General features: G+C 35.1%; 1 protein-coding gene across 13 annotated transcripts in view; it reads left to right on the top strand.

Moving 5' to 3' along the window:
• LOC126847014 (CUGBP Elav-like family member 1) overlaps positions 1-13,911 on the top strand; it is a 118,946-nt gene that overhangs the window by 54,302 nt on the left and 50,733 nt on the right. For all 13 annotated transcript variants that reach the window (XM_050586952.1, XM_050586960.1, XM_050586949.1 and 10 more), the window contains 2 exons: positions 4,990-5,072; positions 9,347-9,395. In XM_050586952.1, the coding sequence (XP_050442909.1) occupies positions 4,990-5,072; positions 9,347-9,395 (132 nt within the window). The remainder of the gene's footprint in view (positions 1-4,989; positions 5,073-9,346; positions 9,396-13,911) is intronic.

Raw genomic sequence — 13,911 nt, 5'->3', positions numbered from 1 at the left:
AAATAACCACTGAATTCGATATAGGTATGGAATATGTGCGCATTGCCGCCATATCCAGAGCTGTACACTTATCGTTTGTTCCGTGATTTTTCAAATGTATATTATTGTGTTATCATCACTGAACTTAGCTTGTCAAATATATCACTGTTTTAAATTGGCCAATTTTAATTTTAGACATAACATTTTAATATTTACCATGGAAAAGTAACGTAGCATTTTTATTTTCCATGAAATTGTAAACAACATGGCTGCCGAGACATATTTCAACCCGTGTGCGCGTTCAGTGAAATGACCCATTTGATAACCTACACTCAGGCTGGGCTCTATTAGAATAGTTTTTTTTGTATAAACAAGAAATTAATGTAATAAAACAATAATCATTCATTCCAGTACCAGAACCACTTGAAAATTATAAATCTATAAAAGTTGCAATAATATTTTAATTTTAATAACTTGGACACCTAGTTTTAATTTTCAGATTCGTACAGTGTACTCTCATTTATTAATTTTTTAATTTACAAAGTTTACAACAAACGCGACGGAAAATTAAAATCATTATACTGCATTAATGTTGGTACCGCTGTTTTCGGGGACCTGTTGCTCTCCCGGCACGCCATCCACTATCTATTATCGATCTTGTACTTTACAAGTACAATTATAACAGTAAAATTTATTCGTTTGAATTGTTTGTCGGTGGCCTTGGAGTAAATCGAAATTAACGACAACCAAATGGCAAGCACATCCAATTTCATTAGCCGTGTACATTTCAGCAACTTCGGCCTATGTATGTATATATGTGCACGGACAAGGTTTCAACCGTCTAATTGGGTAGCCCTATTACTCGACACCGCTGCAGCCGTTGGTGTGCAACGAAATAAATGGCTCGGACGTAACACAAGAGCCTAAGTACAGGATTTTCTATGTGTGTGGTGACGTTCGCCGGATTCCGCAGTAATTGGGTGTTTCCGTTTAGTTTCATTATTTTGGTCGACGTGGATATTCTCATCCCCGTCTCCGAGTCTGTGAACCTAATTGGTCACGTGCGGGGTTAGGCTGAGAGCAGGTCGACGTACTCGGAAGCGGAATCTGCATATGACGGTCGGTTATCTTGGCAAATCATAATAATAATAATAATATCACTCTATATCGACGGCGGTCATGCCCCGAATTCGGAAAGCGGGGCTCGAAACTCCGGTCGAACCGACACCAGAAGTGGGGAGGTGCACGAGGGGGGGCTTATCGGTGCTGCGGGGCTCATTCCGGCATCGTCGGTCGCGGTGGAAACTTTCATTGTCCGACTTGCCACCGGCATTTGCCTCCTCGTTACACGGTTTTGAGTTTCCTTAGAATGTCTTTTGTTACTGCGTCCGCTCTGCGCCGTATCCCACTCGACTTGTTTAGCCGTTCCGAAGCTTTTATGGTCCGTCAAGTCTCTCCGGCCGGCGCGCTTAATCGCGTTACCTAAGATCCAATTACATTTCGGCCGAGCGCGAAAGTATAATTCCGACGATAAGACACGACGGTGATAGTAATAATAATAATAATAATAATAACGGTAATAACTCACGACTCGGCTGGGAGGCATCTCCGATAACAATAGGCCGGCTCATTTGGGCTTTGGCTGTAACGCGTAATGTTTCAAATAGAATAGAACTGATGTTTTTTAGAGATTTAAAAAATATAGCGTAAAAAAATATTGTTGTAGCAAAGTTATGCGTAAAAAAAATATGTATTTTCATCATTCAAAAACGACAATATGCTTTGTATAATTTAAACTACTCTTAACGCCACCGTTAAAAACCAGTTAAATCTTTCTAATATTTTATGTAAATGAAATAGATACGAACTTATCCATTAAGAAAACAAAATATAAGAGCCCGAATTGTTGTTTTAACTATTAATCTGAATTTATTATCGAGATATTGTTCTTAAATATTAAATAACATTATTTTCTATAGAAGTGTCAGGTTCGTTTGAGTTGGTCATGTCATATTTGATCAAACCGCGGGCTAGTGTGTTTAAACGGTTTGGCAAACAGCAATCAAATTACGGTTGTTTATCTTTACAGTGTAGTCGATTAGTACTACAACCTTGTTGGTCTTTGAAGAAAACCAATCGCAGTTATTAAACAATGGCGAACGAATTAGCAAGAGTTAGAATCTATTCATTAAAATAGGCTTATAATGTAATACTGAAATTGTCCACATACCCGAGGAATACATGTAGTTTCCATTTTTTAGTCACCATATATTTTTTATAAAATATTATTGAAAATTTGTTAGACATTACACAGATTTTCAAATGTGAAATTTTCCAATGTTAAAATTTAAATAAAATTACTTCAACGTAAAAACAATACTTTTTCCGGTTTGCATTGGTGCAAAAGTAACTTTAAATAATTAATGCAATTTATGACCGTCTGCACCAACTGTACTTAAAATGTAAGTAGTGTTCTTAATTTCATTAATATTGAACTACATTAAAATTTTTAATTTATGTCGTGCAAATGCGGATATTTTAACAGTGGAATTTTTATTTAAAATATCCAAATCTTTTAAGCGAGACAATTATTGCAATTCAGTCGAGTTGAAATTCGTCGAATCGATTGTGGACGATTTTTGCTAAATCGAAAAAAAAAACGTTCAACTGTAATTGGATTTTTTCCCTGGGGCTTTAAGTCATCTCTCCAAAGGTTATCTCTGGTACATAACAACATATTTTCGCCCGTCAAATTTCCATCGAACGCTCGCCGCGCAACGGGTAGGTTAGGTTGGCTTTTTACACTTAACTACAAATACTCGCGTGTACTTGGGTACAGTATATTACCGGCTATTGTGAGTATTTCTAACGGAGATTAATTAATTCGAACACGTTGCCCGATATTTGTCCATTATTCAACGCACACAGAAGCGAAGGGGACGTACGTTGAGAGAGTAATATGGAAATGCACCGAATTCGTATATAGTTTTTCTTTCACTACTTCCCCTTCTGGATCACCCTCCTCCGCCATCTTGGCGTATCTTTCTTTTTCAAACTAGGTCCCGGCCACGTGTGTGTGTGTGTGTGTAAAACAACCATGTGTATCCGGAGAACATTGTCGAACCTTGACTTCATAAATCACACCGTACACCGCACCGGTTACCTCGGCAACAGCAGAGGTATACGCGCGAGGTGGTCCGACCGGAGTGGGGGTGGGGGAATACGATTTTTCAAAAGGCTTTTATTTTTTATACTCTTCAGTCTCTACTTTTATGTAATATCGGAATTATTCCAAAGATTCGATTTGACTTTGTCACGCTCAAAGCACCCATCAATCTAACCTTTATATTATAATACCTATATATATATAATATTATATGTAATGTGAAAATCCACTGTCGCGCAGAAAAGATACACACACTGCGTCAAAGACTTTTTCAAGACGGTATACTTTTTTGATTTTTTAATCCGATAAGCAGAATAATTTTGCAAATTTATACGCAAACGACACGCACTTGTTCTAAATGGGTTGTCATCAAATGGTTGGGGGGGGAGGGTGGTTTACAAATATGGAGTCTTCCGATATAGACGTTTCAATTTCGCCGAACACTTGTTAGAGACATTTATCTTATCTCCGATATATGTACGAAATATGAAAAAGTATTTCGGCTTTTTTTTTCACATATATTATCATCGTGTTTACTAGGCTTAAGTTTTTTATCTATTAAATCGGTGACTTAAAAAAAGATTACAAATAATAATCGCATACAATATCGCCATGATTATCAAATGACATTATTTGGTAATCTTTTTTTTAACCATAACTAAAATTTAAAAAAATAACACATCCAGTTTTACAAGATAAAATGTCTTGACATTTTTTTAAACAATTAAATTGTATACTTTACAGTGATATATTGTGTAATGTGTATTCGTTCAAGTTAAAATGGTTATAAATATACACACCTAAGAACTGTTTTTTTTTTTTTTTTTTATTAGGGTTTTGGTGCAAACGGTGATTATTAAGGAATGAATACAAACGTATTGTGGCCCGGTTCACAGTGCACACTACTCTCAGTAACTTACTGTGTTGCAATGTGTTACTTACTTTTAGTTTCCGTATTTCGATAAAAAGCGAAACATGTTCTATAACTGTCTGTCGAATGTTGCCTTGGTGTGTGGATCGGACATTTCAATATGTTATGTACAAATAACGAGCTACCCCATTCATTGTAGTATATTTTATGGAGTACACTGTATGATTGATGTACCGTAGGAATACAGAATGCATCTGTGTACCCATTTTGCATACACTATGCCCCGTGTATTTGTTAGTGTATAATAATATTATTGACGTTGACTTTTACAATGCTGGGAATCGTTACCGCCGGGAACGTGCTATGATTTCTACTCGGTTAGAGGTTACACGGACAAAAGCGATTTTAGGGAAAAGTCAGTTGACCACGTAAAGGCGACGTCACAGTTCGGTGGTCTGCGGTCAGGAGGTATAGAGAGAGGTTACTCGGTGGTCAGGGAGAAGAACCAAACGAGGCGAGACGAAGGAAAACAAATGCATTTACCGGGAACGACGGCCAGAGAGAATTTCAGAGGAGTTTGTCGTCCGGACGGAAGGAAGAGCGATTCGGAAAACGTTTTGAAGATTTATCCATTCGAATATTTCTCGACAACGTCTCTCGGCGTGTATAGAGCATATAGAGCACCTCGGCTGTGTGTGACCGATGACTTTTATCAAAGACCGCCGGATGTCGTATAGAGTTTGCAAATATTACCGACCCTCGCGTCGGTACTTTATTTTATTAACGCGAACCCACGTGGAAAACAACACTAAAATTATCAGCTGTCTAGAAATAATGCACGGCCGCCATATAATGCGCTATGGCCACCGTTGGTAGCGCCGGCGGTTCGACAGCGATTTATAGAGCTTAAGCCCATAAATTCACCTATTACCGCCTCACAGCAATAATTCAATAATTGTTTTTTTTCTTTCAGGATGTTGTTTCGTCACGTATTTCACGCGGAAAGCCGCCTTGGACGCACAAAACGCTTTACACAACATCAAGACGTTACCGGGGGTAAGCATTTCTTGCGCATTATTTTTACTTTGGAATCCAATTGTACCCGTGCCCTTTATTTTATTGCTTCCGCCGTGTGTTTTCCCCAAAGAAAGACGACTTTGCGAGCCTTTGTGCGGTGCATTGTTTGTTTATCATATAATTATTTACCAGCCACCGCGGCCGGTCGTGCTTGATGCTTCCAACGATCCACCGTGTAAGATCCCTACCGGAAGTAAAATTCTTTTGTGTGTCTCCGTGGCCGTTAATTGCGCGCCGTTTAAAATCAATTAATAACAAGTTAATTACACCTGCGGAGGGACGGGTGAGAGAACTTTCAGAGAAAACGCGGGGACATCGAAAAGTTACCGTTAAGTACACTTGCTTATGCTAGTGTGAAAATTCCAAAAATCCGGCAAACCGATGAGAGTGAGGTTAAGATAAGAAAAAAGATCGATCTACATCTGTTACATTTTATTTGCACCGGTTTTACCCTGTGGTTGTTCTATGCCTGGTTTATTCTGTGTGTTTTATAGTGATTCTACTCTTTAACCTCATCCATCAAACCCTAAGTGCTGGTCGCGGAGTACTTCCTAAATGCAGAGTAAACCATTCTAGAGATAGGGAGGATGATATTTGCATTTTCTTCATAGAAAAAAGAAAACCTCGCAATAATGTTGTATTCCAGTAACAAGTTTTAGGAGGACCTCAGTGTACATAATATTATAATCAACCACGACCGCTTAACGACCGACGTCATCATACTTAAATTGCTGTGCGGTTAAACTGCACGTCGTAGCGCATTACATTTTTACATCTACATGGAGTTTGTTGCCGTCGTATAAATAGTTTGACCTATTAATGTGTTGAAGCGCTTTGTCTTGTGTTCATAATTTTATAAATAAATATATTTCTGCATAGCGTTGTACCTACGTCATGTCGTGTGGTATAGGCGAATAAAATTTTGTCACAAATTAAATTTATCGAGGTGAGGATTTTTTCTATAATACCTTTTGCATAAAATCAAATCAAATATCATCAAACACCACGGTTTTGGTATAACACAATGATGTATTTGCAACGATAACGTATAAACGCACTCTACTATTTCAAGTAAATTCCGATTTAAAAAAAAAAATCTAGGTCAACGAAATAAATGTTCGCTTCTATTGTCAATTGATACATCGACGTTTTATTCTTTCTCGTTTTGTCTTATATAAAAAAAAAAATTACACTATCTGTCTTTTTCCGTCAAAGGTCTTTCGAGACAATACGGGAAAAGACTGTTAGCCGTAATACTACATTCCAATGCCATGGATATCACATGCACTGCAAATGCCCTAATGGTGACGTTAGAAGTAAAACAAAATAGGATATATCTATTTTACTTTCAAAATTACTGACCTAGTCATACTTGTTCATCTGTTCTTTCCATCAAAAACCATTGTGAGGCGTTTTAAGTTAAAAACGTCCACTCCTACTACTTAAATCGAGAAAAAAATGCCTAAATCAATTTAAGTCCGCCATGGCGTTACTTCAATAAAATTACATAACAAAATTCATATTTTTTTTACAGATTTATTATGTATGCTATAATTAAACGACAGCCTAATTATCTAAGACTTATATTATCTTTCTATTCCCCTCCCATAAATACAATTAGACACAGTATACACATTTTGGTAAAAATCTGAGAACGAAAATACTTAATATTATATAATATTTCAAAAAGATGAGTAGTTTATAGTTAAATCCTAATATTTAATACAAAAGCTTGAAAATTATCATACAATTTATAACGGTTTGTGAATAGTACCAAACACACATATGCCTAGTTTTGCTATGTGAATATTCTATAAGAAAATGTTCACCTCTCTTGCCTATTTGTAGTCTCGGGATGTTCCCGGACGAGTCTTTGGATTTTTTGTTGTAGTTGGAGTATTATAATTTATAACTTGTTACAAGTGACCGCTCCTTGACCAACTGAGGTTAGCTGTGATTTCTTTAAAAAGTCTAGGGATTTGTGTACATTTGCGTAGGTGGTTAAACGATGCGAACTCATCGTTTAACCACGTGCCACCGCTGAACTAGTATTTTTATATAATTGTATTTTATCTTCTGCCGCCAACAGAACAAACCTCCGGCCAAGCGTTTAAAAAAAAAGCGAACACAATGAAACATAAAGAAGAATTTACGGTAAAAATGTGTTATTAAAATCGTATTTAAACGCAAACCGTTTGCAGTAAGCCGAGTATTATTTCTCGAAATTATTCAAAGAGGGGAAAAATGTTGTTGATTCATATTACGGCGTATTACGGCCGTACCGTACACCGTTTTATCCCTCGTCCCTCTGACGCAATATCCTTGTCATCTAATAACCGTACGAAACCGTCCAACCCGCTTTCCCACAATGTACAACGCATGTATTTCTGAAGAATTCATCGTTCCGCCAAGGATAATCTCAACTTGACATAGGTACCTAACTACTATCGTGGCATTACAACGTATACACATAGGTATATCTTTCACTTTATAAGAAGACGAATTAAACAAAACACAGTCTCGCGGACGTATAATTATTATTGTGTGTTCTCTTACATTGTTATCTGTCAAACAAGTGTACTAGATACGTCATCCATCATGAATATTTGACAATGTTGAAGTAATAAACGGACATATTGATAAGTATGGTAACTAATACAGTGTTATAGACGTTTCCTCTTGGTATGTTAGGCGCCCAACTATGTCCAACTCTGATTTTAACGGAATAGTTCTATTGACATAAAATTGTCGAAACGTTTAACATGGCTCAAGTTTTTGGAACGTATCTGTCTAAATTATTAATAGATATTAATAATTTAGATAATAATCGATTAACCTATATATGATTAAAACTCACCCGTTGACGTTTTGATACTTTTCGCTAATTTCTGATTAAAATATAGCTAATTATTTAAATTTCTTACATTGATTTTGTTGTTTGTACCGACTACCGATTTCATTACGTTCTAATGCATTTAATATATTATTGAAATCAATCGCATACATACTATTCCGACTACTATTTTCACATTATCTAAATTCTTACTTGACTTTTTTTTTTTGTATCATACGTTTCTTTTATGTCTTCTTATTACCCTGTCGCAATTCAATTATTAAACCGTCTGTTAGCTTTTCTTTACAACTGCCTTTTTCCCTACAGTGTGGGTGTTCTACTCCTCTGAGAATTCCGCCAGACTCGGTGGCACATGTTACATTTTTTTCTCATTCCTTTAAAAAAAAAAAATAATATTAGTAGTCCATATAGATACGGTTCCCAGGAGAAATGACCTGCATTGTTTTTAGACCCGCCGCCGGGTCAATAAATAAATAATTTTCAAAAAAATCAATCATACGACAGATACCTTGACTGAGTTTTTCTTTGTATCAAAACAATAGTCTCGAGTATAACGATAGTACGTCGAGGCAGATTTAGAGGTTCTTGGGGAATTTAAAGTTTCTTAAAAACTCTTTTTGAGTACTTAAAAAAATTGAGTAACAAAACCCTTATTTTTGACAGCTTGAAGATGTTGCAAAGGGACTTCTCCTCGAACCTTATTTTCTCGATTTGTGTCAACCATTACAAACATAAAGCGCTGAGTATTGATTCCTAAACTTAAAAGATCAAACATAACTCATAACATATTCTGACAAACGTGGAATGATATCCCGCTCTGGAAATGTAGGTTTTGTGAAACGTAAACGACTTTAGCATTTAGATAATGTTCAACCGAAGCTTAATGAGTCGTTTTTTTTTATAATGGAGTTTTATAGCATATAACTTTTTATGTGCAAAAAACAAAAATAAACTCTGACCCCGGTGCGTATTTGATCGTGCGATACAACAACATATTTGTCTTTGTGGTAGTTAGGAGAACTGTGTAATCTCTGTGGGGTTATTATAATAATATACCCCCGCAAGGATATAGACAGAGAAGACTAATGTTGGCAGCGGTTGAAAAAATAACACTACCATATAAAACAAAGGGGAAGCAAATCATTTCAAAACTCGTACGTAGGCGCTTTAAATAAATTCCTCGGGGTTGAGCATTAGCCGTATCATTAATGCGACTCTTTACAAATAGCCCGGTCTTATAACTATTGTAATTTAGTTAAAAAAAACAACACAATATGAGTTATTATATAGATTAGGTACAGAGAATAATTTCTTTGTTCTACGAGAGGTGTACTCTTACAACGAAAATACAGTTACTGTTTAAGAAGGTATATAAATCGATTTCCTGTTATTGTTTCAGATGCACCATCCGATCCAGATGAAACCGGCGGACAGTGAAAACCGAAGTGGTGAGTGTTTTTCTATAGACTGTACAAAATATAACTTATAAGCGGGTAGATACTATATTATAGCCTTAAGTCGGCCGCAATCGATTATCTTTGCCATAAATTGTGTCCACTTCCTGTGGAGCCATCCGATCGTCAAAATCCAATTGGAGAACCGGAAATCCGCAGAGCTACATATTATTATTATACATTGCCGGACGTTTATTAAATTGCGATTCAATGCGATTCGATGACCTTATACGTATTATACACTACTAATGTTGTGTCGGTTGTAATAATAATTACATAACGTGTGTGTTCAATCTCGTGCGGTAACTGCGGCAAGACAGACGAGGTTTTCTTTTTTTTGCTGTGAAATTCATGTCTGTCGAAGAATCGGGTTTCGAGTGCAAGATCTGTGCATTAGACTTTCGAGAATCTCAGTAATTTGTCCTGTAGAATAATAAATGAAGCAGTGACTGCTGTCAGAACAACTGCTATGTGCGGGAACACCCCGTTAATGTTTTGTTGCGTCAGCCTCTCCCTCGCTGTTGTCACCATCGCCGGCGCGGGGATAGAAAGCTTTTCCGTCGGTCGCTACAACGAGAAGAAAACATTATTTCTATTTTTATTTTATTTTTTTAAAGGCGTACACGTCGAAAACATCTTGGTTTCCGACAATTAATACACGTCATGTCACCAGTCATAACTCCGCCGATAGTTCTTCGGAGATTTATGATTCCGCACAACGACTTCTGGCCCGTCTCTTAATACCGTACAAAATATTTATATATATATATTTACCACAGTAAAATATGCACACAACGGTTTTGATTTTTCCGGAAAACAAACCGTTCCACACAACACTGCGGCACGGAAGCCGCACGATTTGCCTATGCGTAGAGCCTGGAGACCGATTCTTATTAATACAGCCCACAATGAATTTTATTCCAACAAATAATAATAATTTATTGCGAGGTTGAACGGAAAAGTCTACTTATTAAGGGGCAAAGATTAGGCAATTATCAAACATTGTCAATAATTGTTAATATGTCTAAATTATTAAATATTTGACAAAAATCGAAAATCCATATTTTTCAAATATGACGACAAATAGAGGAGTCTATTTTCAAATCCAACCAAGCAATTTTTCAAAAACCAAAATAAGGTTAAAATTTCACTCTATGATTTTATAATAAGTGTATACACGTTGTGTATGCAGATATCTTGCTAACAAATAGTAGTAAAAAAGTTAAATAGATTTATATGTTTGACATAGCTGGTTTTGTTGTCAATTTCGTCCATTGGCTGTTTTTGAAACCTAACCTAACCTAACCAAACCGTTTTGAAAAATTAGCCTTTTAGCTAGTTTAGAAACTAGACACCTCAATTTACAGATAAAAAAAATACTGAGCTTTTCTAAGTATGAAACCTTATAGTTATTTTTTTCCGAGTTATAGCAAAAGTTTGATAAGATATGATTTTCGTAGAGAATCATTTTCTGGCGTATATATTGGTCGGATTTCAATTTTTTTTTTTTTTTATGTTAAGTTCACTATTTTTTCTAGCTAAAAGGCCGATTTTTGATTTGGCAATTAGAAAATTTGTTAGGTTCTTATAAAAAAATATAAAATATGTTTTTACAATACTTCAAAAAGAGAAAAACAAAAAAAAATTAAATTTTTTTCTCAAAAAACCTACTTTGTTACAATCAAATAAAACACGCTATAAAATGTGGAATAAATTGTGTACAATTTTACTTCAGCAAATATTATATGTAATAATGTAATTTTCATACTTAAATCCTTGTCAATTATTATTATAGTTATTGTGTTCAACATTAGTTCTGCGTTATAGTAATGATGTTGATAGTTTTGTCGCTTTGATGCGGAAACCGGTCAAATTATGGAATAATTATTAGTTGCGATTATGGCACGTTTGAAAACGTTCGCTTTGTTTGGTTTTTCACACTAATACTTTGACAACGCCTTTGTAAATTGTTTTATAACAGCTATTATTATGATTATTATTGTCAGTAGCAACTCAACTCAACACACACACGCGATAATGAGATCTTGCTCGGGTGGTAATTGTTTTCTATACTGTTAATATTTTTGTATATAAACGTTTAGAAACTGCCAACAACGATTTATACTTACCCAATAATATTTGATAATAAAAAGGTCTATTTCTAATAACGTTAAGAAGGTTTTCGTTCGAGCCATCGATTCGTTTGACTACTCGACTTTTAGGTCTTATGTTTGACTTGTCGGCGGCAATTGGATTAGTTTCGTTCATTCGATTAATCGTTTTGCGTCGGTATTATTTTTTTCCCCTTCAAATTAACCACAAAAGAACAAGACACGCGATTGTCAAAACCGATAAATACAGCTGGCTGTATATTAACAAAATATTATTCGTGATAATTTATTAAGGGCACCAAATCCAAAGATAGCAGTAGTACTTTTCCCATATTTTACACCGCTGTAATATTATATGCTAAAAACGTCACCTCTGCGGCCCAGGGAATAACTCCACTCGGTTTGGTTCAAATTTATCGCCAGACAGAACTCTTGCATATTATTTAATAAATGGGCTGTACATTTCGCGTTATATTTAGGTATATATGTACTATTTAGGTTAAGTTCTTTCGAACACCGACGGTATTCCGTAAAGCTAACTACACACTTGCCGGCGCGTTACAATCAATTTGCCGGGCAATACTTCATCTTTGACGTCGCTGAGAATTACCGTCAATGGAAAAAGTATACGACATGACAACCGTCGTAAGCCACTAGGAGACACATGGAGTATAAAATTAAAAAAAAAAAGGTTTAACGTCAACCAAACCTGTAAAACCTGTAAAAAAAAACTGTAAAACTCACAAAGCAATTGTACATTTTTTATTATTGAACAATTATTATTCGTTTAAACAATTTATTACAACAATATTTTTACATAATATGGTTTTGCCAGAAAATCAAACGTTGACAACACAATGATATAATTGCTTTAATAACAATTTTTTCAAGTATAATACATTTTATAAAATTGTACATGAACTATCATGTACAAATTAATACATGTATAATTATTAAAACTATCATGTAAAACTATTTTCGAAACAACAAACAAATATAGTGTTAAAAATATTTTCCACCGAATCTCAACACAAATCAACGACCTCTAAACTGCTTTGTAGAATATCGTCAATGAAAATATGTTCCACTCTAAACAACTAAGCTATTTTAATAAAAATGTACGCAATATTATGCAAGTTGTACGCAATAATTTGTTTTATCATTATCAAGATCTATGAAACAGTCTATACACAATCAATGAAATTATGAGTTCTAACACTTGTGTTTTTCTTTTAATAACCTATTTTCTTCTAGGTCTGATGTAAATGAATAATATAAAGATTCGCAATAATAATATTACTTATGTTTTCATTTTTGCCCGACCTACGATAACCCGTTAAACCAGCTTTTGTGTTTTTTTTATCAGTAAGTTTATATTTTTTTTTAGTTCTTGCACCTCTCTCCTGAAATTCAAAAAAATCTGTCAGTCTAAATTGTATAATATGTTTCTATAAAAAAAAAAACAAACATTGTCGGAATAATATTACTTATTTTAGCTAGCTTCAACATTGAATGAAAAAACGTGTTGGTCATTTTTTTGACTTGACGGCTGGACTCCCGATAACTTTTTAACCTTTAGATTGGTATTGTTGTTTTATATACCTAACGCCAGCTATAATCGTCGACTAGAGTAACTTTCTAAGGCCAAAAGGTTAACGAACTCACCACTATACCAATCAAAACACCCCCAAAACCGACATATTTTTTCCACTTAAATATTCGATATAATGTAAATTCGACTGCAGTATAAAATTAATTAATCTAGTCCTGTTAAATTACAGCCGATGGGGAATTTATTAAATCTAAAATCAAATCCACGATTCAACGTTTTTAGAAAATACTTTCTTTATATACCTACATGTGTTATTATTCATATATTAGTTATACCGTTATTGTACTATTGTCCATAAGATGTTTTAGTTGTTTTTTTTTTTTTTTGGCCACTTAGTTGTCATGCAGAATCATACACCTAATATAATGTTTTTTATCCATATAGGTTGCTTTTATCATCTAAACAATATAACAGTTACCAGATCCGTTGCACGATGAATTCCCTCGTTTGTCACTGATAGGCGTTGTAGTATCAACGACTTTTTACACAAAACAAAATCATTTCCAAACGGGTTCTTCTTGCTCTTTGTGGCACACCAGACAGAGGCATTCAACTCACTCGGTGACGGGTTTTCCTTGGCGATATTCTTGCCAGACAAAAGCCGAGTACTGTCGAAATATGTTTTCCGTCTGTGCGTTATTCTAGAAGAATAAAAAAAAGCCAACAAACAAACACAACTTTTGTACTCCCAAAGTCACTGTTTTCTCTTGACCGCGATCGATTGGCGTGCATAAAAATACAGCCAAGCAAAAGAATAAAAAAAAACCGCATAACATAACCAAGCCCC

The sequence above is a fragment of the Adelges cooleyi genome, unplaced genomic scaffold (genome assembly GCF_023614345.1).
Source record: "Adelges cooleyi isolate 19-005CV unplaced genomic scaffold, UGA_ACOO_1.1 ACOO_flye_CR_arks_rails_tigmint_CR_PRNA_9, whole genome shotgun sequence".
NCBI lineage: Eukaryota > Metazoa > Arthropoda > Insecta > Hemiptera > Adelgidae > Adelges > Adelges cooleyi.
Note: the sequence above shows the minus strand (reverse complement) of the source record. Positions and strands in the feature narration are given on the sequence as shown.